Below are 25,649 nucleotides of genomic sequence, written 5' to 3'. Positions count from 1 at the left end.
ACTGCCCGCTGTGAACACATTATTAGTAAAATTTCCCTATGCGGCTGCTTGCTGAAGAGCTGTACGTCATTCACGGGCCAGAAGGGGTGTGAATAATGCAAAGGCATTGCCGTGCGTTGTGAAGATGCCTGTCTGGGGGTGTACAGCAGCAGAGCTGGACAATGCTGCTCAGCTGGGGACTAGATTTGGAAGTATCCCGGGCCAAGTATTTGGGAATGCGTCTGGAATTGCTGCTGGTTCTTTGTTTGATGTTTGGATGCAGATGGAGTCTGCGCAGATCGTTGGACGGCAACTTGGCGGGGGCTTTCTTTGTGATGAATCTTCATCGTCACCTGCATCATGGTATGTCATATATGACGGTGCGAGTGCCATGCTTACTCTTCTACGAGCATAGTATTCCCGCTATAACATCAAATCGACACGGAGATTCAGTCTGTTTGCGCAGTTTATCTGTCCACTTGCCAGTAACAAACAACTACGAGGCAAGCAGTCAATCAATCAATCTTGCACCGGAAAGTGCAATGACACAATACACCGGCATCCAACCGTCCCGAGCGCAACAGCACAATCCCAAGTCTCCCACTGCCAATTCAAGCATAGCCAACACACGAGTAAAACCATATGTATGCAGTTAGGTTTGCCTGCATGCATGTGGAGTGGAATGTAACCCAACCCATCACCTCAATCGAGCGAATGTCCATCACGATGCACTTCATTCCCACGCGTTCCGCGGCCCTAGCCCCAAGTACCCCAGACCGTCACCGTGTCACAGACATATCACCATCGTACAGCTTGAACCTGTTTCGAGAACCGCTCGCCTTCGATTCATCCCTGTATGTTTCATTCGGGGCGACCCAAGTTGCCGAGCCCGTTGCAGATGTGGCACCTACAATATCGGCACGGTGATTTATGCAAAGTGCGTTGAGAGAACCTAGCTATCCGAGACAATTTTATTGAGGTAATGTCCGTGTCTATCCCGAGGCCCATGCGGTATTATTCACAGCTTAATATCGAGTCACGGCGCAAGGCGCTTTGCGTTCATTTGTTTGTTCGCGATGGGCGGGTCTGGGTTATCGTCCAAGCTTGGCAAGCAATCTGGGATTTTGGAGGTCACGGAGTTAGCTATTCGGTTGTTCACCCCGCGATTTGACTATTTGAATTTTGCTCGTTGCGTTTGAAGGGGAAGGAGAATCACACGTCACTTGCTTCCCCTCCGTGTACGACTCTTATGTCACGACTCACGATAATCCGAAGCGAACATATACATAGTCACAAACTTCCACCACAAAAGCAATACACATTCAACATCAAATCAGAAATATCAGCCAAAATGCCCGTGGATCCCCTCTCCGTCCCCGACTTCGACGACCTCCCCCCCGTCCAAGGCATGCCCCAAGGCTGCACATGGGGCATATTCGACCACAACGGACAAAAAGACAAAATAGGCACCCTAAACTTTCTAACCCCAGATATTGTGAAAGCCGCGGCCGCAGAGATTAAAGACGGTGTATCCATTTCCCTCAAGTAAGCACCAGCATCACCCTCCCGTCCCATATCTCCTAACACCACCAGCTGGAACCTCAACGGCAACAAAAACGGCTTCCGGAACCCAGCAAAACACAAAATCATCCATCTCAACGAGTCCATTCCCATGCTCCCAAGCCACACTCACTACTGGGACGACGAAATCACATTCAACACCCAGCACAGCAGCCAGTGGGACAGCCTGTGCCACGTCCAAAGCACCCACACGGGCTTATCGTACAACGGCTTCCAACCCACACAGGAGATCCTCACCAACTGCGCTTCCACGGCTGAAAACGATGCCCCGACCCTCGATCACTGGCATGAATTAGGTGGTATGGCGGCCCGGGGCGTCCTAATCGACTACAAGGCGTACGCCGACGAAAAGGGCACCCCGTTCCACCCGCTTGAATCGGTGCGCATTACAGCCCAGGATGTTGAAGACTGTGCTGCCCATTTCGGCGTCGCCTTCAAACCAGGTGATGTTCTTCTCGTTCGGACGGGTGCAACGGAAGTATATGAGAATCCTACCGATGAGGAAGTCGCCAAGATGCAGACGGGGACTCTCGCTGGATTACACGGGTGCGAAGATACAGCGAGGTGGATTTGGAATAAGCGCTTCACTGCCGTGGCATCGGATGCTATTGCCCTGGAGGCTCTGCCGGGGTTAGATAAGGATGGGAATCCAGGCGGTTTGGGATGTTTGCGTACGTATTCTACCCTACTGATATATGGGAAACTATGGCTAATGTTTGTGTAGCACTGCATCAGTATCTGCTCAGTTCGTTTGGAATGTCCATCGGCGAGCTATGGGACCTCAAGAACCTCTCAGAGTATTGTAAGAAGACGGGCCGGTACTCATTCATGCTTACTTCCGTGCCATTAAACATTCCTTGTCTTATCGGGTCACCACCCAATGCCCTAACTATATTCTAAACGAACCAGAATTTGGGCCGTGAGCAACACCATCCCATCAGTAGGAAAGCAAAGTCAGACCTATCAATTCATATTCGCGCACATCAATTCATAAAGTCCGTCTAATATGTCATATTGAGCGTTATTCTACCAATCTATCATACTCGCTGCTTTTGAACAAACGCCAACACGTGTCAAATTGCAGAAAGTAAACACATCGGTCCAACTACAACTTTCCATCTTATTTTCGCATTTACCATGTCCATTGAGCATTTCCATTCCTAGTACATTTCATTGCCCGTCAAACGATCGATTGTATTGCAAGGCATTGCCAAATAACGTAAACGAAGGTCTTTGCCGTTCCATGCCACATTCAAACCAAACGCTCAGAAACGCGGTTGCAATAAAGACAGTGCTTTGTCTCATGGTACAATACAGCGAGACTAATCAAGTGAGTGGCTAGTCTCGTGTTAAAAACAGAGTAAGAGAACGCTTTTCACAATGAGACTTTAATAGCAGCCACGGTGTAAAATAACAGTCCAGGGAGAAGAAACAAAGAAAAGAAAAAGATGAAAATCATCACGCAAAAGCACAGCCGTCACATACATACAGTGCCATAAAACCACTTTTTAATTGTACACTCCCGCACACGGCAGTAATGAACAAGCAAAGCATGCGGGATGGATCAAGTAAAAACGGCCCTTCCCTGCGGGGGAAAACAAGTAAGAGGGAAAAAGCAAGTACTATGAATTTGACTGATGACATATCCCCGGTAGACTAATATCTCCAACGCCAGTTCGTAAGTGAGACTCAAGAAAATCGAGTGCGTTGTGTCATAGTAGTATCAAGCAGAGAGCAAGGTTTTTAGTTTTGGGGAAAAAACGAAAAAACAACGTCAAGACGACGAACGTTCTGACACGGAAAAATCAGTCCCAACGCCCCAACGTCTCCCCAGGCAAAGCCTCCAGAACGGCCGCCGAGAACATAAGAAGAACATCAAAAAAGAGCTCCCCAAAAGTCTGCTTTGGTCTGGCTGATCCCCAGTCCGTCAACAAGTCGAAATGAGTGAAAGTGTGACTTCTCAGTTTACTGGTCACAAAGTTAGCATACGCAATGTAGCCAACAGTGGAAGCTGAAACCATCACTCTATGCACTCACCTGAGGAGGCACGGCAGGTCCGGGGGGGCCAGGGGGGCCAGGAGGTCCCTGAGGACCAGGAGCAGGTCCGCCAAAATGCTGAGGACCATAAGGACCAGGTCCATGATTAGGCATGCCCATGTAATGAGGAGGAGGGGGGGCAGGACGGTAGGGGGTACCAACACCGGAGTTGTTCTGTGACCGACCCCAGCTCAAGCGCACTCGAGAGTTGCCAATCGGGTAGCCTTGCATCTGGTTGATAGCCATCTCGGCAGCATGGCGGTGGACGAACTGGACGAAGCCACAGCCCTTGCCAGGTGGGATCTTGACGTAGGTGATCTCTCCGAATCCCTGGAAGAAGGATCGGAGCTCATCCTCAGTGACGTAGCCAGAAAGCCCGCCCACGAAGACGGTCGTGTTGTTCGGGTCGGTGAACTGGTTCATCTGGGTGGCAGGATTGTACCCGCCGTACGGGAAACCTTGCATTCCACCCCACATGGGTTGCTGAGGAACACCTCCCATCATGGGACCGCCACCGTGAGGGCCAGGGCCTCCGAAGCCGTGATTACCACTGGAGAGAATTAGTTGTTTGAACCTCAGTCAACATCTCCGCCATGCGTTCAGACTTACCGGTTCTTGGGAGTAGCAGTAGAGATTCTCATAGGTCTGTTACCGCAGTAAACACCTTGCATCTCAACCAGGGCACGCTGCTGATCGTTCTCGTCGGAGAAGCGCACAAAGCCATAGCCTCGGCTCTGGCCGGACATGGCATCCGTCATGATCTTGGCAGACTTGCAAGATGGGAAGCGGGCTTGGAAAAGAGAGACCAGGACGTATTCGTTAACCTCAGGGCCGAGGTCACCCACAAAGATGCTGTACTCGGGTCCACGGTCATCACTACAAAGACAACTATCGTTAGCAAACGAATGGACAGCTTGGTGAGACATGACTCCTTCCATGAGGAAAAACTTACCGTCGATCCACAAGACCGCCGCCAGACGCCCAGTTAAGCTTGAACTGGCGAGAGCTGTTGGGAACAGGTGTGCCGTTAAGACCAAGTGCCTTGGTAGCAGCTTCAGGGGTGGTGAATTCAACGAAGCAGTAGCCGGCGTTGCTATAAGGCTGTTGTTAGAATGAAAACAAGAATAATTCCCTCAAAAGGAGGAGTCAACATACCCAGAGTTCTTGTCGCGAATCACCTTGACGTTGACAGTCTCTCCGGCAGCAGACAGAAAAACGCCCTTAATGAAATTCTCGTCCATCCAAGGCTCCAACTCTCCCATCCTGTAACGATATTACCGTCAGTATCATTAAAAAACGGCATGTGAAGAAACATGTTCCCTACCAGAGAGTGGTCTTGGGCTGCTCGGGGCCACCCGCAGGCGGGGGCACAGCGGCCATGTCAGAAGCAGGAGGGGTTCCGTTAGGGAAAGACATTTCGCTATCTGTTGGATCACGCAGGAGTCAGCGTTTGTTCTGTTGAATTTGCGCGCGCCGGGGCCATCAGGTTTGGCGGCAGCGTAATGTGCTTTAAGCCAACAGAGCTCAACAGTGAAAACTCACCAATGAATGAAAAGTTTCCGAAAAGGTCTCGAGAAGTTTACGAAGTCGTAAAAGATGCGACTGGGTTCGTCAGCGATGTGAGCCTTTAGTGTCAATGAGGCATACCACGCTTACAAGAAGTTACGAAGTTATGAAACCACGATGTTTTTAAGAACTATGTGGCTTTGTTAGTGTCTGTTCTTATCTCGTACTGCCGGATGGATGAGCATACAATAAAGGAATTGAAACCGGGGAAGATCTTCAGATATTGAAATCGTAAGATCTAGAATCTGAATTAGCACATTCTGCATATGTTCTTGGCTCATAGCCACGTCTAGGGCTCTGTAAATTGGCCAGACGCTCATGGCTTACCTTTAGTTTACAACAAGGCTCTAGTCCTCCAAAGGATGCTAATCTGTCGAATCGAAACGGAAACCGAAAACGAATCGAGAAAGACGGTATCCAGACCGAATGCCGAGACTCCGAAATGTAGTCGTAAAGACAAGAATCTGTCAAGACGCCGTCACGCCACGGGGAAAAACTTGCAAGAGAATGCTTGGAATATTCCGCAAGATGCAAAAGCAGCGTTGAAAGGGGCAAAACCAGTGTCTAAACGGTGACTGCAATGCCAATGATACAAAGCGGTATATCCGTAAAGAGATCGTGAACCAAACGTCCGTCCTACCAAAGATTCCGAGGGGATCGTGGCAAAACACTTGAAACGCTCTCGAAATCAATAGAAACCTGTGTTGGACTCAGTTAGCATTCCCAAATCGATACGAAGCGAAAAATGCATCTGCGTTATGTTTGCTCTCGAGTTTTCGTTGTGTCAACTGCACTTCCGACTGATCCGCATTCCTTGGTGGTAACCTCTAGAGTTCCTGGCTGCGAGGGCGTATGGACGGTACGAGTCTTTTTCAAACCGAACAAAGACTTGCAAATACAAGAGACCATAGGCAATGACCGAGTGTTCTGACCGCATGATGTCAGGTTGAAGCTTTAGGTCCACCAGTCACCTGTCAAGGGCGGCCGTGTCAATCGTGCAGAATCACAGTACGCATGAGCTTCTACAACGACGACCTCCCAATAGCAAGCATACTGTCATGGCAAGAAGGTGTATTCAACCATCGAAACCAATGGACGGGATGTATCAGCCATCGGAGCTGGCCGCCCTTGCCCATAAGCACCACGAAAAGGCGTCCGAAGGGAGAGTAGGACCCCAGGCTGGTCCGCCGATTTTGCAGTGCGGGCGTCGAACGACATTGACAAAAGTGTGCCACGTGCCATGTGCGAGCTGTCGAGAGAAGGAGCCACATATTCGATGAATTGCGCTGGCAGCTCAGACACCGGTGCCTGGTGGATGAAGCCAAAGCTCAACAAATGTGTTTGCGCCGTCAAGACGAGATGTTGCAGCAGAAGAAATCTCTGAAGCAAAGACAGCCGACCGCCAAAGTGTCTGATATGGCATGAACAAGTCCAGGGTATTGACCAGATTCGAAGGATTCGGCAGTTGTCGAGGTTGATGGTTTCGTCATCGTCACGAGGGGTAGGTGGCGATTGCGATCGAGTTTAGATTCAGATGGTAGTGCAGTGTGGTGCGCGCAGCAGCAGAATTGACAAGTCGATACAGGAGCAACAGCAGCGAGATGCAATTAAAATGCAAAATCAAATACTTACTTTTAGGCGCCGGCAAAAACAACCGAAACTCTGAGCCAATGTCCGAAACACGCGCAAAGGAAGAGTCGTGGAAGGTGATGGAGGTGAGGTGAGAAAAGAGAAAATCGCGGCACGGCGGCACGGAAAGACGGGCGAGCTTTTTTTTTCCTGCGAAGCCGAATGGGACTGGGACTGGAACTGGGGCTAAAGGAAGAGCTGTGTGGATTGGATTGGACTGGACTTGGCCGGGCTGACCAGACCGGGCAGACCAAAAGGTTGGGCGTGGGCGGGAGGGTGAGAGGGCCAGAGAGGACTGACCGGAGTCAATCAAGTATGAGAGTGGGAGTGAGTGGGCGTGAGAGTGTGTGCGTGTGTGAGTGTGTGTGTGTGGCCCTGACTCTCTGCTCTCTGTTCTCTCTTTCTCTCACTCTTTTTTTCTCTGGCTTGACTTGGAACCAGCCGGAAGTGTAGGGATTGCTGGTAGCAGACTGCACTTGGTACAAAGTACCAGACCCAACTTCCAAGGTTGGTCCTCGTCTCGACTTTGTTGACTCCGCTTTCTGCTAGTTTCTGGTCAGCTTCCATTCTCATCATCATGACCATCATCATCATCCCTCGCTTCTCTGCACCCGGCCTGCACATGCACCTGCACCCGTCTGGTCCTTTCTTTTGCCTACGGCCCTGCACCACACTGGTGGGACTCAATGCTAGGCTCGCTCGCAAAATGCCTGCCAAAACGAACTGCAAGGCCACGGCCATCAATCCCTACTGGAGCCAGAGACTGGAGCCAGCGCAAAATGGAGACTCAACTGGAGACTGGGCTTGTTGGTGCACAGCCTTAGCTGGGTCGAGTGGGGCACCGGCAGGCCAAAGCAGTCATCATCATTGGTCCGGCGTCAGGGGTGGCGCTGTTGGAATCGGGCTCAATGCTCACTTGCACACTGAGTCCGGCGCACCAGTCCAAACCAGACCAGACATCCAGCTTGACAATGCCTGGCAGCGCATCCAGCAGCCCTGATGGAGTGACATGGAAGGGAGGGAGGGACATGAGGCAAGGCAAGGCAAGGCACGCACGCACGCAAACACGCACGCAGCATGCATCGTGGATCAAATGATGGGGACAGATTGGTGAGTTCGTACTGGTAGGGCGTACCTAAATCCTGCCGCTAACGTGGCTCTGGCTTTGGCTCTGGCTTTGGCTCTGCGAGTATTCCGTCTGTCTGGTCCTGCACGCTCTGGCTTCGATCTGCGTGCAACACTCAACAATGTTGCTCTAATGGCTGACTCTCGTCAGGATCGGCCTGGTTCTCTGTGGTGCGAGTATTCCGTCTTGATGAAACACGTATTACACTCGACCGCTTCCTCTGGGCAATGCACAAATCGATGCCGTGTGGTCCGTGATGTCCAGTGAATATTCCGACCACTACTCTATTCAACGCAGGTGATATACGTCTGCGGCTCGCGACGGGGTACGTGCACCGAACTGCTGGTCGTTGATATCCCAGATCAGATGTTGTCGAAACGCGAAAGCAGGACACAACGCACGATACAAGGCGATACGTAACACAACGAGGTGATCAAAGTGCAACAACATCAACTGAAAAAGCTGTCAAAAAATCAATGGTAATAAGATGATGTTTGGGAACAAAAGAGAGGACCAGATGCCCCTCTCCAAAGAATCGCTTTCGTGCTGAGTTCTCAACTATGAGGCGCAACAAGTTATCGGGCTCTGGATCCAACCAAGGGGTGAGAAGCGTCCGAACCGAGCCAGCCAAAGCCTTCTGAAAGTTGCTTCACGGACAGGCCTAATAAACGAATTGTGCAATGGTGGGTGGGACTGAATGCCAGGCTTGCTAAAAGATGGATGGATGGCGTGCATTTCTTGGGGCCAGAAGGGGGCGCCGGAACAAGACATCTGGGGCGTGTGTGCAGTGCTTGATGGGACCCCTTTGGATCAAACTCCTCAAAGAATGCGACATGTTTCTTTCCGGCACGGCACTTGGAATAGGGCTTCGAAAACTTGCTTGCTCTGGTTGTCTGGCTATTCCTACAGCTGCTTCCGGCGCAAGGAATACATATATATATATATATGTTCCACATGTAGCGGGCGTGCATGGGCCAACTCGCCTATAAACGAAACAGGCCGTGAGGAATAAGACACTTCCATTGCGAGCAAAAACTCTGGGGTCGACGATTGTGCACATACGGAGCGGTATGACCATATGTACCAAGGCGAGATTCCGTTACAGCTCCCATTCCCTGCAAGAGCGGTATATGTAAAGTGGCTCAAGGCTAACTTTTGAGGGCGGTTGAAACATTGAAACGCTGCCAAAGGCACTATGTCCGTCCTGTGCTGCAACGGCCATCGTGGCTTGGGACTAACAAAGTCTATTATATTCCCACCACAAGCTTCATGGTCTGAATTCGCGGAGTGGGCTCCGATGGGTGAGTGCAGTTTGGCTACCTCGAGGCAAATTGGTAAGAAAAGGCTCCCGTAATTGCGGTATGTAATTAATGGATGTCGAAATACTCGATCAAACGCGTCTCGGCGTCTGAGTGCACATGGACATCATGACGAAAGACTCAGCTCATTCAGGAGTGGCACTATCAGGAACGCCTTTTCCAGGTCTGCAAGGATCGCTTTCCCGCATGGCTGTTCTGGATTCTGACTGGTTTATGGTTTCTGCAAGCCAACATGAAGGGTGGATGCCAGTGTTCCGTACATTGCTTGTCTCTCCACAAACACTTCACTAATTGCACCGTGTTACGATACAATGACGAAGACGATTTCAGGAGGGAAGTGTTCGTCTGAAATGCGTTATCTATCCCATTCCTAAATTGCGTTGCCATGGCAAAAATGCACCATCGCCTATTCGAGTTTCAGGCCATAGGGTGAAGTGGTACACTGTTCCGCTCCTCCATTCGTGTTCTCATCGATCTAGACAATTCGAAGGGATTATTTCGGCAATCACTACTAGGTGAGTGAGATGGTCTCTCTGGAGGTTCGGCGTGTGCTTGCCCTGGCAGAATAACAAGCTGCGATGTGTTGTCAGCTCGCCCGGGCTGACTTGGATAGTATTTCCGCCGGGTTATGGACATTTATTCTGCAATTCCTTTTTACCTAGGGCTTTCGAAACGGGTGACGAGCAACTCCTGATCTGTCAACCATTCGACCACTGGAGATGGTGGTCCGCCGGATACACACACTAAATTGGGTTATGAGTACAATAAAGTTCACGACAATCGTTACCCTTCGAATCCGGCCACACAGCACAGAGTACAACGTGCTTTGCGACCGGTAGCTGTACCCCTATTCCCAAACTCGCGACCCATACACTGATGTGGAAGTCAAAAGTGGAAACCCAGGCTGGCAGCAACGACGAAGAAGGCATTCGCCGACGAAGACTGCGAAATGTGTGAGCCTGTCGCCTGCAGCTGTTTCATTTTCCACAGCATTCATCTCATTCTTCCGAGTCTGCTTCTGACATGACTTTCTTGGGGTGTCTTATCTCTTGAAATTTTCCATTAACGCCGAGGGCCGCTCTGCTCCCCTTGCATACCTTTGGCGAACCAACCCACACAGACATAGGATGTCACAAAGTACACGACAAGAGAGTCCAAGGCATCCACATCGGCTTCTTGCCGTGAATTTCAAATCTCCATACATTTCTCAATATTATTGACAAATCGTCTCGTCCAGTTGGCTCTGTGGGTGCGCACCGCTGGCCCATTGCCAGGCAAGTCCATTGAACACAAAGCTAATGAATCGAAGACGAGCCGTGCCTGTCTAGGATCGAGGCTAAGCATTACACCCCAAGAGGCGGCCAGTGTGCTTTGTTTTGGCCAGCTCGGCCAGTGTCATCCATGAACTTTAGCCTGACTTACCTGCCTGGAATAAGTGGGAATAACATTGAAGCTATCCAACTTGGGGTATCGTTGCTAGCACCAATGTGAAGACCGGGTTGTTTCACAATGCAACGACGGTACTCCTTGACCAACCTCAACAGAGCAACGGAAGTTTGTCTCAGAGCAAATTATGCCGAGTCATATCCCCGTCGTTGCGTAGTGTGCACTGACGTGCACGATTCCGATGCCAAGGCGCGCGTCTACATTTGCAGGGCACTGGTTCTACCGTACCAGGCCGGACTCTCCTTCCAACAGTTGGAATCTCTGCTCTTGGGTTGCATACATGAACTTAAGGAGGCGATATCCAGATGCTGCGATTTGAAGAGAACCGAGAAGAGACCAAAGTGAGGCCCTCGACAGATGATAACCAGTCAGGCGAGGAGTCACGGAAGGCTGATTCCGCCATGAAAACCAAACTGTGTTTGGTCGTGGCTGGCATTGTCTCTGATCTCGAAACCTTGCCGTGATCGATCACCTTGACCACCTCATAACCGGCCAAGATTACTAGCATCTAGAAGAAGAAAATCGGCACGCGCAAGGACCAGGGCAGCTGAGTGAAACACTCGTCAAGACTAAAACATGCACCGATCTTTCCGTCACCAGCAACGATGCAAGATGATGCAGTCTTTATCTTCCTTTTGGCAGAACTAACAACGGAGCTGAAGTAGTGCGGCGGCCACATTTGTGGCCAGTGCAGTCAACATTACAATTCAAAACCAACCATCAAGGGGGCATTCCCATCGGCGGCGTAATTTCCTCTTTTCTCGGGGCTCGTCGCAGTTGTGAGAGCGGTCAGGACATACATCGAGAAGACATTGGCCTGCAGCATTGACTTGACTTGACATTCTGAAGTGCTTTGGAAGACGTGTCCCAACATGACAATTACGCGACTTGACTACTACCAATCGGTTGCTTGGCAAGTCATCCTGCAAGATCGACCAGGATCCTTGCCAGCCCCAAGTCAAGCTCAGCTGAAAGACACTTGGGGGGATTTGTCGGCGCCTTGACCAGTATGCTTGCCATGAGGATCTTCTCGTTGCTTTCTTTGTTCCAACCCACAAATTGCGGAGGTTTTAAATCCAAGCTTTTAAGTACAGTACTGTACTGTACAGTAGGTACTGTACCTGGAATAACTTAATACAGTACTCTGCACTCCGCAACATGTACTGTACTTCGAATGTAGTTGCATGTTCCTGGCAGGATCCATGCCGTTTCAGTGCAGCTAAATCGCGATGGACTGTAGATGCATATCGAACTTGGCCTGTCCTCACCATTGTGCCTCACAGGAAGACCACAAATGGGCTCTTGGACCATGGACTAGTCCGGGGTATATCTCACTCAGCCATTACTGATTGGCTCCTATCAGCGCCACAATAATAGTCCTTCATAACCAAGCAGCGTCCAAGTGTTATTGTTGCGACGATGCGTGGTTATTGTGCAGAGATTATACGATTGGACGAACTTGTAGGTGATCGTTGACAGTAACCAAAGCTGTTGCAATATCGATTGTTGGGGCAATCGATACAAGTATTTGTTGTTTATGCTTTAATGCTTCTTCAGTCGTAGTCTCTCAGACAGTATTCTCTGCTCTTCTATAGAAGGGAGTAATCCATGCCTGCTACACCATGTAGTACGTCCTGCCCGGTATCGGTGGATGTCAAAGGAACTCAGGTATGGCGTTCCCAAGGTGGATAATGGCAAAACACTGACATGGAGACAGCTGAGCCCTTTTGATTCGGGAACATTCCGGAAACTCCAGTCATTCAAACCGTAAGGAACCGGGCGTAAGAAAATAATCCGCCCTGTGGCTTGCCGAACAATGAGACGATCTGCGGCCAATGGAGTACTTACTGCATGCAGTTCATGTTCCTGAAAATAGCTGGCAGCAATATGTCCCATTCATATCTCCCTGCGGCAACCACATTTGCACTGGCAGGGATGGAAATCGTGCCTCTTTGGGTTTTACGGAAACAGCTGCATCAAGAGGAGTCTCCGCAAGCCATTTGCTATTAATATGTATCGTGGTTGCCAGTGGATGTGGGCATTGCCTCTGCGAACCAATTTTGGCGCCAACACGTGGATGATACATCTACATCCCAAATTTTGTATATTGTACCGGATGGCCGTCACACCGAATTGTTGAAAAGGATGAAGTCGCCTTTTAAGTTCACAGCACTCTAAGCAAGTGTTTTGTTCGCGTCTCGTGATATTTTGCGTGGCGAGCATGAGAGGGCTGGGAGGTGCTTAGTCATGAACCTTATCCAGACGTGCGTCAGAGTGCTGCTGGCTGGGCCAAGCTATTTTGTGATCCACCACAGCAATTCATCGCAACTGTGTCGTCACACTGGGGTTGCCTGTCTTTCGCGAATATATTACCTGTAGCGTAGAGGTTCCGTGTCGCTCTTGCCTTTGCGAGATTCTTGTGAATTGCGATCCTCCGCAACCCGTGTCCTCTTTTTTGTTGTCAGTTTCTTTTTTTTGTTCCTGCGATACCCCTCAACAGCTCTGCTGTCCATCCGCCATGGCTGCGACGTCCACGGAGGAGCGTGAACTGCGTCTGGTAGAAAGCGTTGAGTTCAAAATCTTGGGCGTTGCCAACAAAGGAGATAAGCTCCATCAGCTTCTACAGCGGTACCTGGCACCATTGATCCTGAAGGCTGAGAGTGACCACATTTCGGTTCGAGGGCGGGTATGGGAGCTCCGTATCTATACCACAAATATCGAGGAATGTTATTGATGTTGAAATAGGTGGTTCAAATTCTTGCTAGGCTTAAGACTTTCATCCAGTCTCCAGAGTATGTGCTGCCGCCAAGTCAACTATGTAGCTCACCCAATTAGCTGACTCTGATCTAGGGTTGTGTTGCCAGTCAAGGCACTATTCCAACAATACAAATCCGCAGACTCCAGTCTCATCAAGCAGTTCGATTTATCTTTTATTCTTCACAGCCTAAACCGACTAGATGTTGATGACAGGAGAGACCTTATGCCCATTGCTTTGGCGGGCTTTGCCCAGGATGAGGGACGGCTAAGGGCGGCAACAATGTTTAACATCATTCTCAGAATCTTACTCGATATTCGTATACCACCGCGAGGGAGCAAGGATGATGAGGCCTTTAGAACAAGTATTGGTCTAGGTGATGATGCTGATGCGCAATATCTCGCGAGGGCCATTGGCATCTTCCTGCGTCTCAGGGCACCGAAGGCGACTGAAAGTTTAGCGCAGTCAAACCCGGCGCTCTCTCAAACAGAGCTCGGGCTCTTCCCTGCCGAGTCTCCGGAGAATGAGAAAATATTTAAGCGGATTACGGAACTCAAATCCAAATCCGTCGCATTCCTCGCGAGCGGAGCCTTCAAGGACGAGGAACGGTTTCTCCCTGCCCTGTTTGCTGCATCAGGATTCGATAATAGGGTCGCCTCAACAGCAGAGGAGATCATCAAGAGAAGCACGGTTTCTATGGAGGATGAAGAGCTAGTGAAACGGCTTTTTGTCGCACACTCCCAGCTTCCGCCGCCGTATCGTGCTCGCATTCTCATGATTTTATCCAAGTCATCCGTGGCCGCGGGCATGACTGACAACATCATGGCTGTCGTCAATCTAGACTTTTTACCTCAGACATCTGATAGAACGCCTTCCATGAAACCAGCTAGCGCTCTGGAGAAGACGAAACTTCACAATGCCCTATTCCAGTTCTTATCGTGGGTGGCTCAAGTTGGGCCGTCAAGGTCAGATTTCACTATCGGAGCACCCCTCATTCGCGCCATGCGATCCTATATCGAGAGCCAAGGATGGCCCATTCCGGAGCAAACATCACATGATGATGTTGCATTACGACGTACGGCATACGACACCATTGGCATGGTTGCCAGGAGTGCAGATCTCTCGCCCAAAGAACGCTTGGATTTTGGTGCCTGGCTCCTCCGCTCCTTATCAGAAGACAGCACTGTAGAAGCTGTTGTTAACATCGATGGGGCGCTTTCGAGCCTCACTGGCGCAATCCCGGTCAGTGTTGGGGGAGATGATGCTGAACTCAAGGCGATGCTGATGACATACATGTCCTTACCTGATACGCCACCCAGGGTTCGGAGTACCAGGCACGCCGTTGTTAAATGGGCCAACCAGTGCCTTCCATTTTCAGATGTCTTGGGCCGTTGGATCGATATCTTGGCTATCGCTGGTAGACACAATGAGCGCAGCGAAGTCATTGAACATGGCACCAAGGGGCTGGACCCTTGGACCTATTTTGCTCACACTGACAAAAGTCCACAGCTACCCGATTGGAAAGAGATGGCAACTACCTACTTCGATTTGGCAATTGATCCACGACTATATATGGAGGCAGGGGACAGCCAACCGTTTGCTGTGCCGGATAAGGCCGTATTTCAAAACTTCCAGGGCTCTCGCATTTCAGCTTTTCCACTGGCTCTTAGATATTGCAAGCAGATGATGCTTCTGGCGGCGCTCGATGATTTCGAAATCAAGCCAGATTGGATGCAGATCCTAGAAGCCCAGATTATAACCGACGTTTCAACCAGAGACAAGGTTCGTGAATATTTGCGCTCCATTGATAGCGGCTTTATTGTCTTCTATCTCAAAGCCTGTCTTGACGGTGCCTTCATTGAAGGCGCATTCATAGTGGAAGAGTGTCTGCGGTGTTTTGTTCAGGTGGCAGCCTGGAGCCCTGGCGGCCCTCTAGGTTTCCTTACGGGAGCGAGCACAAACTTACTTGCCCTGATCAAGTCGAATAATAAGGAGATACGGTCACTCGCTGCAAAGGCACTAGGCATTCTTGTTGGCCATCCCGTCAACCAATCAGACGTTGTCGACAACTGGATCATGACTTTGAAATCGTTGTTTGTCAATGCGGAAAATCTTGTCGGTGCGCAAGCAAATGCGGCCGAGGGTGCGTTACTTGCGTTCGGCCATTTGGTATCACGATCTGTGTACTATGACCGTCCATTTTCCATGCCTAATGAATACCCATTATATCTTTTACTCAAAGATGGAGTGCCCACTTCACTGTACGAGTCTGCCTTGGAAGCATTCTCTCAATTATGGACAGCTAAAGTGGCTGTTCCTTCGATGGACGTCAACAGTTGCCTAACGGATATTATTGGAAAGCTGTCTGCGGATGCAAAGAAGGGTAACGAAAAGGCTATTTCGGCGCTGGGAAGCCTTGCCACCGGATTAGGCGAGGAGAGCAGGGACCAGGAGTCCGAAGGTCAATTTTCGGGCAACTTGGGCGAAATTCTCAAGAATCTATTCTCTCTTCACGAGCTTAAGCAAGTCCAGGTTCAGTTTACAGTGGGAGCTGCCATCACTGCTGCAGTTGCAAGATGGGATTCCAACAATACCAAGCTTCGGATGGATGTTGAGGCCAGAAACCCAGCAAATTTTGCGGGGGCCCGAGGCGCTCTGGTTGATGAAGTGCTGAAGAAGCTTTTGCAAGATTCGAAAGCTACGAAGCCGTCTTTGCTTAAGGCTTCGGGCATTTGGCTTTTCTGTATGGTGCAGTACGGCTCTCACCTTTTTCAGGTACAGTCGAAGCTCCGCGAAGTCCAGGCAGCCTTCATGCGACTCCTGAGTGCTAGAGATGAGCTGGTGCAGGAGACTGCATCCCGCGGGTTATCCTTGGTGTACGAGCGTGGTGACGCAGATCTCAAATCTGCACTAGTAAAGGACCTTGTCTCTGCCTTCACTGGGAGCGGGACACAGCTCAAGGTGGAGGAGGATACTGAGCTATTTGAGCCAGGGGCGCTACCTACAGGCGAGGGCAACTCTGTCACCTCATACAAGGATATTGTGAATTTAGCCAACGAAGTTGGAGACCAGCGCTTGGTGTACAAGTTCATGTCCCTTGCTGCCAACGCGGCTACTTGGTCGACAAGATCTGCCTTTGGACGATTCGGATTAAGTAACATTCTTTCCGAGTCAGAGGTTGATCCAAAGCTGTACCCGAAGCTGTTCAGATACCGCTTCGATCCCAATGGAAACGTTCGGCGATCAATGGACGACATTTGGAAAGCTCTGGTCAAAGATTCAAATGCCACTATCAATACTAATTTTGACGCCATCATGCAAGATCTCTTGAAGAGCATTCTCGGCAGAGAGTGGCGGGTCAGGCAAGCTAGCTGTGCTGCCATCTCTGACCTCATCCAGGGTCGCCCGTTCCCGCAGTACGAGACGTATTACCGGGAGATATGGACCTGCGCTCTGAAAGTTTTGGATGATGTCAAGGGCAGCGTAAGAGAAGCTGCATTGGCACTGTGCATGGCGCTGTCAAATGGCCTTGTACGACAGTTGAAAGAGGGCAATCACACCACTGCAACTACGGCCATGATGAAGGAAGCCCTTCCATTCTTGCTGTCCGACAAGGGTGTTGAGAGCACAGTGCAGGATGTCCAGCTGTTCGCAACCGTCACGGTCATGGATATTGCCAAACACGGCGGCAAGGCGCTGAAGCCGTTCATTCCTGATATGATCCCGCAGTTTCTTGGGCTGCTGAGCACAATTGAGCCACAGCAAATTAACTACGCCTATCAACGTGCTGGTCTTGAAAGTCGAGACCAGATCGACAAGATAAGATCACAGATGGTCAATCGGTCTCCAATTTCCGAAGCAATTGAGAATTGTCTTCGTTTCATCGATGCCGAGGTCATGACAGCCTTTGCTCCAAAGTTCGAGGCTACAATTAAGAGCGCCATCGGTATGCCCACAAAACTCGGATGCAGTAGAGTCATTACAACGCTCGCCACTCGTCATAGTAATGACATTCAGCCAGTGTCCGCCAAGTTGTTGCAGATTCTGGAGAAACAGACGATGGATAAGAACGACGAGGTCAGCCAGGCATATGCCAGAGCGGCTGCATATATGATACGGGCCGCTCCTGATGCGGCCAAGATTCGGTTTTGTGAGCGTTTCATCAATATATATTTCCAAGCGGAAGACGAAAGCCGCCGGCAAAAGGTGTCAGACGTGATTGTGGCGATAGCTAAAGTCTCGCCAGATCATTTTACTGCTCAAGAGACTACGCTGTTGCCTTTTGCATACTTTGGATCCCATGATACCGACGAATACGCAGGGAAGGTGTTTCAGGAAGTCTGGAACCAACACGCAGGGAGCAGTCGCACCGTCACAAGATATGTACGGGAAATTGTCAGCCTCGTCGAGCGCTCTCTGGAGACAGCTCAATGGGCTCTACGTCACACTGGTGCATTCACCGTTGCCGCCATGGCAGGTGACGTCGCCAACGCGAGTGAAGCGACGGGAATCATTGACGAGGCCAATCTCAAAGTCATATGGCCAGTCTTGGACAAGACCCTGGCTCTGAAAACATTTCCAGGGAAGGAGAAGCTGCTTGAATCATACCCTAGGTTCGTCGAACGAAGCGAGCCTCTCTGGGGGAACGACGCAACAATCTCCGCACAGATGAAGAAGATTGCCATGAGAGAAGCAAAGCGCAACAGCGACGAATATCGACCGCATGCATTCCGGTGCTTGTGGAGATTTGCGAAAGCCCGTCCGGATCTCAACATGCTCAAGGATATTGCTGAGATAACCACCCCGTACCTGGAAGAACTCAAGGACGAAGACAAGATGGATGTGGATTCCAAAGAGAGTCGAAAGGAGGATATAGCGTCCAAGACAACAAAGAATGCCTTTGAAGCTATTGCCCGGGGATATAGCCGGTCCAAAACTATTGATATTCGGGCCTCGATTCAGGAAATCATGGCCGTTTTAATGCCTTATGTTACACACGCGAAATTCGACTTTATCAAACGGGAGATTTGGTATGAGTGTGTACACGATCTCATGGAGGATGCTGTCAAGTTTACAAATGTTATGGATGCGCTGCCGGGGCCATTCAACGGGTCAGGGGTAATTGCTTCTTACGTGGAGAGTTTGGATGTTAGCAAGGGAGAAATGGGTACCGAGTCTCAACGGGTAAAGAGGGTTCAGGCATTGTCGAAGCTGTTGGATGCAAGGTCGAAGGGTGTATTTGGAAAGGTGGATTTGCCGAACACACTACAGCGAGACGTGGATTCTGCACTCGGTGAGGAGAGGTCTGTTGACGTTCAAAAGCGGTGGAGGGGAATTTTGGGCCAGATCAAACAGGCTTAGAAGTAGATGGGAATAGAAATAGAATTCATGGTTATAATTGTGTTGCACTTGGAGGAAGCGAACATGTGATGAGACAACACATGTTAATTCACTGGTGCTCCAGGGGATACATGCATGGTAGTTTAGCTCAAACAACATTGAATGACATCGGGAAGGTAAAATCTAGTCAACTGGTGTGGTGTCTTGTGCTGTGTGGTGTGGTTCATTGTTGGTTGCTCGTGGTGTTCAATATTGCGTCATGACAGCTGGGTGCCTGCACCGGGCCAAACCAGACTTGACTTGACCATTCAAAGTCAAATTGTGGTGCAGCTCCAGTTACCTAGGTACATGTAGTGTCTGGTTAGTGCCAACTTCAGTCCGATCTGACGCCTGGTCCGTCCTGTCTACATCATACCAGACTTTCTTTCCTCTCACATTTCCATGTCCATCCAGACCCAGCCCCACCATTGTCCACTCACCAGACTTCATATTCGTTGATACTTTAGACAAGGCATTCGCGTTTCTGCACTATTCCTTTTCTCCATCTTGCATCATTAATCCCACCGTGAACCCCGGGCAGCTTGGAACTTCAGCCTAGAACTGAACAGCAAGCAAGCACTCGGTGAAATTCACACGCCGTAGCCGCCGCACACCGACCACACGGAAAACCCCCCCGACTTGTTGAGGTGAGGGGCAGCGAACCTTGGGAAAGTTATTTATCTGCACAAATCGACGCCATCTTCCTTAACTTTTCTCATCATTTTTTACCCAAGTTCTCTCCACGACACCATCATATTCCACGACAAGAGGTGACACCTTCTGGGCGAAGCATCCAGAGGGCCCGATAAGGACGCCGCGAGGCTAGTCAGCCACCGACTTCTGTCATCGAGGACACACGTCAAACCCAAAGCTGTTCAGAAATCATTTGCGGCCAAGATGGAGGACGAATCGATTTCTTCTTTTGCCGCCATCACGGGTGCAACTGCGGATGTGGCTCGTGGGTTTCTTCAGATCGCAAACGGAGATTTTGAACGAGCCATTGGATTATTTTACGAAAACCCCGAGCTCGCGTCTGGTGTGGGCGCTGGAGTGTCCGAAACTGCCTCGACGCCGGCGAACCCAACATCTTCGACTCGCCGCCGCCCGAATATCGGCCGCGAGGACGCTAGCGGCGTTATTCACATAGACAGTGACGACGACGATGACGATGACGACATCATGATCGACCATGATGCGGGAAGCGAGGACGATGGCGAGCGGGCTGCGGTTCAACATGCAGCCGCGATGGCACAAGAGGAGGAAGATGCCGCCATGGCAAAACGGCTACAGGAAGAGCTGTATCAAGGTGGCTCAGCTGGACCAGGAGCGCAAGATGATGTCAGAGCTCCCATCGCACGAACAACCGAGACGCTTGTGGCTCCAGATCCTTCATGGGACGGTGCTGTTGATGATGAGACTACCCGACGGTTTCTGGAGGAGTTACGGAGCAGACGACATCCTCCCCGTAAGTTTTGCCCATGGTCACCATATATGTTTTCTACGTTGAGAATTTTCCCAACTGATCCATGTCATGTAGCTCGCACCGGCGGTCCATTTGCTCAGCGAATTTGGGGGGACACATCGGCGCCACCGCCCAGCACCACAGAGAACGGAACCCACGCCAGACGGTTGGAGGACCTCTTCCGACCACCGTACGATTTGATGTCCAGAGTTAGCTGGGACGAAGCACGAACCCTGGGCAAGGAAGACAAGAAGTGGATCTTGGTCAATCTCCAGGACATGAACGACTTTACCTGCCAAGCCCTCAACCGGGATGTATGGAAAGACGCAGCAATCAAGGACCTTGTATCCGAGAATTTCATCTTTTTACAATACGACAAGGACTATCCGGATGCCGAAGAGTACATCAACTTTTACTTTCCCAACCGGACGCATGAGAATCCAGACAACTATCCACATGTCTCCATTGTCGATCCCCGAACGGGCGAACAAGTGAAGGTTTGGAGTGGCCGGCCGTTTCCTAGTGCGGTCGAATTCCACGCCGAGTTGGCAGAGTTCCTCGACCGGTATAGTCTCGCTGCCAACAGCAAAAACCCCGTGGCCAAATCAACAACACGGAAACCTGCAGTGGTGGATGTGGACCGCATGACAGAGGACGAAATGCTGGAGATGGCGTTGAAGAATAGCCTTGCAGCTGGGGGTGGTGAAAGCAGCCGATCAACATCTACGCCAAACATTCAAGACCCAGATGCATTGACGAAATCACCGGGTCCAAGTGGTGAAGTGGAAGGGAAAGGGAAAGAGCCCGAAGCAGCAGAACAGAGCGCATTTTCTCTCATCTCCAGCGGGAAACCGCATACTGAACCAGAAAACGATCCCGCAACCACCACGAGAATACAATTCAGACATCCCACTGGACGGGTCATTCGAAGATTCAACCTACAGGACCCAGTGCGCCGTATTTACGAGTGGCTCAAGGCTGAGCCGATGGAAGGCAAAGATGGGGTTGAGTTTGAGCTGAAGAAGATGCCGCAAGGCCAAGATTTGATGGAAGACTTGGACAGCACTATTGAGGCGACAGGTCTTAAGCAAGGCACCGTAATGATTGAGTTCATTGAAGACTAATGCGCAAGGCGAATGGATGGGTTGAGTCGAGGACGACGAGGATGAAACGATTCATCTATAGAATAGTTTTGCTCATGATTTGTCACGGACTTGTTTCTTTCTGCAAGCCATTATGAAACAAATGTTTTTACAGGGAGCATGGCCTCAATGCATGTGGTTTGGTTGTTTTTGCTTCTACATCTGCTTAGAGGTAGATACAGGGTGGCGCTGGATTTTATCACAGCGCCCAGGCGTTGGCAGGCAGGGATCAATTGATGAAAGGGATTATGAATGGGCAGAGATGTAGTTGTATTGCTCGCCAATGAAAACGATTTCGATTTCGATTTCGAATGGGAATTTTGGTTGTGCAGTAGCGGTGAATTGAACGTTTCAAAGTTGGGCTAAAGCTTTCATGTTGTGGTCGACACCGCCGAGTTGACTTGAGCAGAGACTGGAGAGCAGCTGGCAGCCAGTGGATCCAAGCCCCCAATTGCGGTCTCTGACACTCAGGCACAGACAGATGACAGCTGGAGATTGGTTTATTGGATGTCTGGTGATTATTGGTGCTTTGAAATGTAATGGTCTAATGTTATTTGGGCTGGCAGGGACTGGAGTATTGGTGTCCATCAACAATACATATTAGGCTGGTTGTTCGTTGCAGCCCAAAGTCAACATTAGATCCTGGTAGGTGAATGCAGTAACGCATGTTGGAGGCTGTTTGTTTGTGTTCCGTCTGCCCAGGACGGGGACCTGTTTGGCGGCGCTGTGCCACTGCCTGCCTGCTGGTGCCTGTGCCTGGATCTGACTGTCTGTGGTCCATGTCTGGCGCTGTGATACGATTGATCCCTGCCTATTGACCGCTGACCATTGACGTACTAGCTCCACACCTCTGCATCCACACCAGCAACCAGACAAGAACATTGAACCCCACGGGCCTGTAAACACGGCCGCCCGCTTCCAGGCCCAGCAACCCATTTGTTTTGTTCACGACCATTCATGTCCAAGTGAAAAGGAAAGGCACGGGGAAGAGGTGCAGCGCATTGTTTGTGTCTTGATCAGCCTCTATTTCCTGCTCCTGCCTTCTCATTACCCTGTCTTCTTTTTCTACATTTTTTTTTTCTACGCACGATTATATTAGATTGGCGACATATCTGCATCGACTTTTGGACAGGAGGGGTTCGTTTCATCTGCAACAAGCCGACGAGCATACACGAGAATCGGTAGCTGTTCAATGCGTTGAAAAGAGCAATTCGATAGCATTCTGTACAAAAATCCGGTGCACGACGGACGAATCGACCCAATATGGCGGAGAAATATCGTGATGGGGAGGAGACCAACGAGGCGTTGGATCCGGAGCTTTTGTATTCCAAGGAGTACTGTATTGGTTTGTTTGTTGGTCTGACAGTATGTTTGACGCCCAGCTGACCGACTTAGGTGGTGGGAGCTTTGGAAAAGTGTACAAAGGGTTCGTCCGTCTCCATGTCCCCCGAAATAAACATGCTTCCAGTAGCAGACCCTAATCTGTGCAGAGTCGACAAACGGACGGGCCACGCCGTAGCCATCAAGATCATCGACATTGAAAACGCCGAAGATGAGGTCGAAGATATCATTCAGGAAATCGCCATTCTGTCCGAGCTGCAGTCCCCGTATGTGACGAAATACTATGGCTCGTATGCGAAGGGTGCGGAGCTGTGGATTGTCATGGAATTTTGTGCGGGGGGCAGTTGTGCGGATTTGATGAAGCCGGGGCTGATTGGGGAGGATTATATTGCTATTATTTTGAGGGAGTTGTTGTTGGGGTTGGAGTACTTGCATTCTGATAAGAAGTTGCATCGGGATATCAAAGGTATGTTTGTGAGAGACGTATTCTGGATTTGTGCCGCGATGTTTGGATTGGGAGTTTCTTCTGTCTTCCTTTACTGCGTTCTCTTCTTTTCTTTTTCTTGTTTCGTTTTCATCTTTTTTGGTATACGGTTTGCGTGTTTACGGCTTGCTAATTTATGCCAGCTGCCAATGTGCTGCTTGGATCCGGTGGGCAGGTCAAGTTGGCAGATTTTGGTGTTTCCGGCCAATTATCTGCTACCATGACCAAGAAGAATACCTTTGTTGGAACGCCCTTTTGGATGGCACCCGAGGTTATCAAACAGTCTGGCTACGACCACAAAGCTGATATTTGGTCACTGGGTATCACGGCCTTGGAATTGGCCAATGGAGAACCACCTTACGCCGACATTCACCCCATGAAGGTGCTGTTCCTGATCCCTAAAAACCCTGCTCCGAGGTTGGAGGGCAACTTCACCAAAGCATTCAAAGACTTTGTTGAGCTCTGCTTGCAACGAGATCCCAAGGAACGACCCACTGCTAGAGACCTCTTGCGACATCCCTTTATTAGAAAAGCGAAGAAGACAACTTACCTCACAGAACTTATCGAAAGACACAGCAGATGGGCTCTGACACATAAAGGGGACGACGAAGATCACTGGGATACTCAGGATGGCGCGCCTCTCCAACAGCAGGAAAAGGTGGATGAGGATATGTGGGACTTTGGTACGGTCAGACTCGTTGGAGATCGCGGCGGTCTGGTTCATCGAGCTGGCTTGAATGCCATGGATGAGAGTGCGACTAATGCTCGGTCCTCGAGGCCACTGGATCCTGCTGATACTTTGGCTGACAAGCGCCGTGATGCCAGTCCGACAAAGGCCAGAGACTTCGCTTTCCAACCGAGTGACACACTCAAGGCCGGCAATGCTGCAACGTCGAGGCAGTCAAGTCCACAGCGGAAGCCGGTTCCAGTAGACCTAACAGGTTCGCCAGCTAAAGTACCGTTGCCAGCCAGTCCGATGAAGACACTGGCGCGCGATACACCAGAAACACCGTCCAGCCATCCCTCACAACGACCGCTGCCGCCTGCGCCAACATCACATTCTCCTGACTATGACCAGGAGCTTCAATACCAGCTCCAGCGTGATATGAACATGCTGAATCTCAATATGAGCCCGTCTCCTGCTGGCCCCTCGCACAATTCACAGCATGCAACGGACAAGCCGCTCCCACGGATACAACAAGACTCACCGTCAAGACAACAAGGCTCTCGTGTTCCGTCCATGACGATCCCGGAGATACCTCCATATAGAGGCCCATCAGCTTCCAGAGTTCCTTCTCAGCAGGCCGTACCGCCCTCGCAACGACCACCTACGGCAGGGAATCCCACTCCTCCACCAAACCCTCACTCACCAGCACCATCTGATGCGTCTATTCCACCGTCCTCCTTCCCGTCACCGGCTCCCGCAAATCCTAACGGAGAGCTAGATGCGCTGAACGATGTCATCTTCCCTGCGCTCGAAGAAGCTCTTAAGAGACGGCAGCTTCGGCTGCAGCAAGTTTATAGACCCGGGCAAAATACAGGCCCTGTGTCAGCAAACCAACAACGAGCAGAGGCCGCGCACGAAAAAGTTAGAAAGCTAGTATACAAACTGGCGCATGTGTGCAAGGAGATTGACCAGTGCGACAAAGCAGAGCCCGTGGGTATGGGTCGTGAGGTGGGCAGCTTCCTAGAGGGCTTGCTAGAGGAAATTCTTGTCCGGGTTGAGCCATTGGATGAAGAGGAAATGTGATATGATTACGAGTCCGCAGGGCGGATGAGAGTACATTGATGCGAATGATTTATGCCTGAGGTGTATGCTGTATATGCTTTGCTCGTGCGACAGGAAAGTGAATGGACATGGATGTGGCCAGAACAGGTGGCTATAGGAGTATATCGGGTATGAATTTCGGTAGGGTTATTTGGGATTCGGTTTGTTAAATAAACGGTTTATGGGCGTGCTTTTGCGACGTTCAATGATGATTTGGCTTTACTCGATTGTGTCTATTCAAAAGTATCTTGGATGTGGTGTTTATAAGTATTAATACATACTTTGCATGAACAGAGAAATAATGACCGAGGCGGCTCCATCTCGTCACTGTCAGAAAAGAAAAAGTGACCCACACGACCCCCAAACCGGGCTAGTTGGCGCCGAGCAGCCATACGGCTCTAAGCCTCGGAGCACATCGAATTCCGCTCTTCCGCCGAACCAACCCATGCCCCAAGCGGGCCGGCCGAGAGGAAAGAGCAAAAAAAGCCGCCAAACATCCACGCAAAGAGACAAAAAAAAAATTCGAGCAAAGGGAACCGCCGGCAATGGCCGCTCGGCTCAATTGGAGGAAACGTTGCTCCCCCATTCCCACTGAGGCGTAGTTTGTAGAGTGCAGCTTGTTCCCTGGAGTACGC

The 25,649-nt window shown here is 50.4% G+C and overlaps 7 protein-coding genes across 7 annotated transcripts; 5 read left to right on the top strand and 2 right to left on the bottom strand.

The window, feature by feature from the left end:
- Positions 1-1,269: 1,269 nt before the first annotated feature.
- VFPPC_15867 (hypothetical protein) lies at positions 1,270-1,554 on the bottom strand (the record flags this gene model as incomplete). Its single annotated transcript, XM_018293620.1, has 1 exon — positions 1,270-1,554. One exon carries the CDS (start codon positions 1,552-1,554, stop codon positions 1,270-1,272), a length of 285 nt encoding a protein of 94 aa, XP_018145567.1.
- Positions 1,555-1,651: 97 nt separating this feature from the next.
- Positions 1,652-2,460, top strand: VFPPC_15866 (cyclase; the record flags this gene model as incomplete). The annotated part of the gene is made up of 2 exons (XM_018293619.1): positions 1,652-2,213; positions 2,285-2,460. 2 exons carry the CDS (start codon positions 1,652-1,654, stop codon positions 2,458-2,460), a joined length of 738 nt encoding a protein of 245 aa, XP_018145566.1.
- Positions 2,461-3,525: 1,065 nt separating this feature from the next.
- On the bottom strand, positions 3,526-5,013 carry VFPPC_04917 (tRNA selenocysteine-associated protein; the record flags this gene model as incomplete). The annotated part of the gene is made up of 6 exons (XM_018284181.1): positions 3,526-3,528; positions 3,598-4,147; positions 4,207-4,473; positions 4,550-4,690; positions 4,753-4,860; positions 4,922-5,013. The coding sequence occupies 6 exons, from the start codon at positions 5,011-5,013 to the stop codon at positions 3,526-3,528; spliced, it is 1,161 nt and encodes a 386-aa protein (XP_018145565.1).
- A 1,941-nt stretch (positions 5,014-6,954) lies between these two features.
- VFPPC_04916 (hypothetical protein) lies at positions 6,955-7,792 on the top strand (the record flags this gene model as incomplete). Its single annotated transcript, XM_018284180.1, has 2 exons — positions 6,955-7,164; positions 7,259-7,792. The coding sequence occupies 2 exons, from the start codon at positions 6,955-6,957 to the stop codon at positions 7,790-7,792; spliced, it is 744 nt and encodes a 247-aa protein (XP_018145564.1).
- Positions 7,793-13,201: 5,409 nt separating this feature from the next.
- Positions 13,202-18,799, top strand: VFPPC_04914 (proteasome component (Ecm29); the record flags this gene model as incomplete). The annotated part of the gene is made up of 3 exons (XM_018284179.1): positions 13,202-13,369; positions 13,429-13,475; positions 13,534-18,799. The coding sequence occupies 3 exons, from the start codon at positions 13,202-13,204 to the stop codon at positions 18,797-18,799; spliced, it is 5,481 nt and encodes a 1,826-aa protein (XP_018145563.1).
- A 915-nt stretch (positions 18,800-19,714) lies between these two features.
- On the top strand, positions 19,715-21,403 carry VFPPC_13726 (UBX domain-containing protein (Ubx5); the record flags this gene model as incomplete). Its single annotated transcript, XM_018291498.1, has 2 exons — positions 19,715-20,282; positions 20,355-21,403. 2 exons carry the CDS (start codon positions 19,715-19,717, stop codon positions 21,401-21,403), a joined length of 1,617 nt encoding a protein of 538 aa, XP_018145562.1.
- A 1,281-nt stretch (positions 21,404-22,684) lies between these two features.
- On the top strand, positions 22,685-24,996 carry VFPPC_04913 (serine/threonine-protein kinase; the record flags this gene model as incomplete). Its single annotated transcript, XM_018284178.1, has 4 exons — positions 22,685-22,766; positions 22,817-22,847; positions 22,912-23,228; positions 23,390-24,996. The coding sequence occupies 4 exons, from the start codon at positions 22,685-22,687 to the stop codon at positions 24,994-24,996; spliced, it is 2,037 nt and encodes a 678-aa protein (XP_018145561.1).
- Positions 24,997-25,649: the final 653 nt, after the last annotated feature.

This window comes from Pochonia chlamydosporia, chromosome 3 (assembly GCF_001653235.2).
Source record: "Pochonia chlamydosporia 170 chromosome 3, whole genome shotgun sequence".
In the NCBI taxonomy this organism is placed as follows: domain Eukaryota; kingdom Fungi; phylum Ascomycota; class Sordariomycetes; order Hypocreales; family Clavicipitaceae; genus Pochonia; species Pochonia chlamydosporia.
The sequence above is the reverse complement of the archived record's forward strand: the minus strand, read 5'-3'. Positions and strand labels throughout refer to the sequence as shown.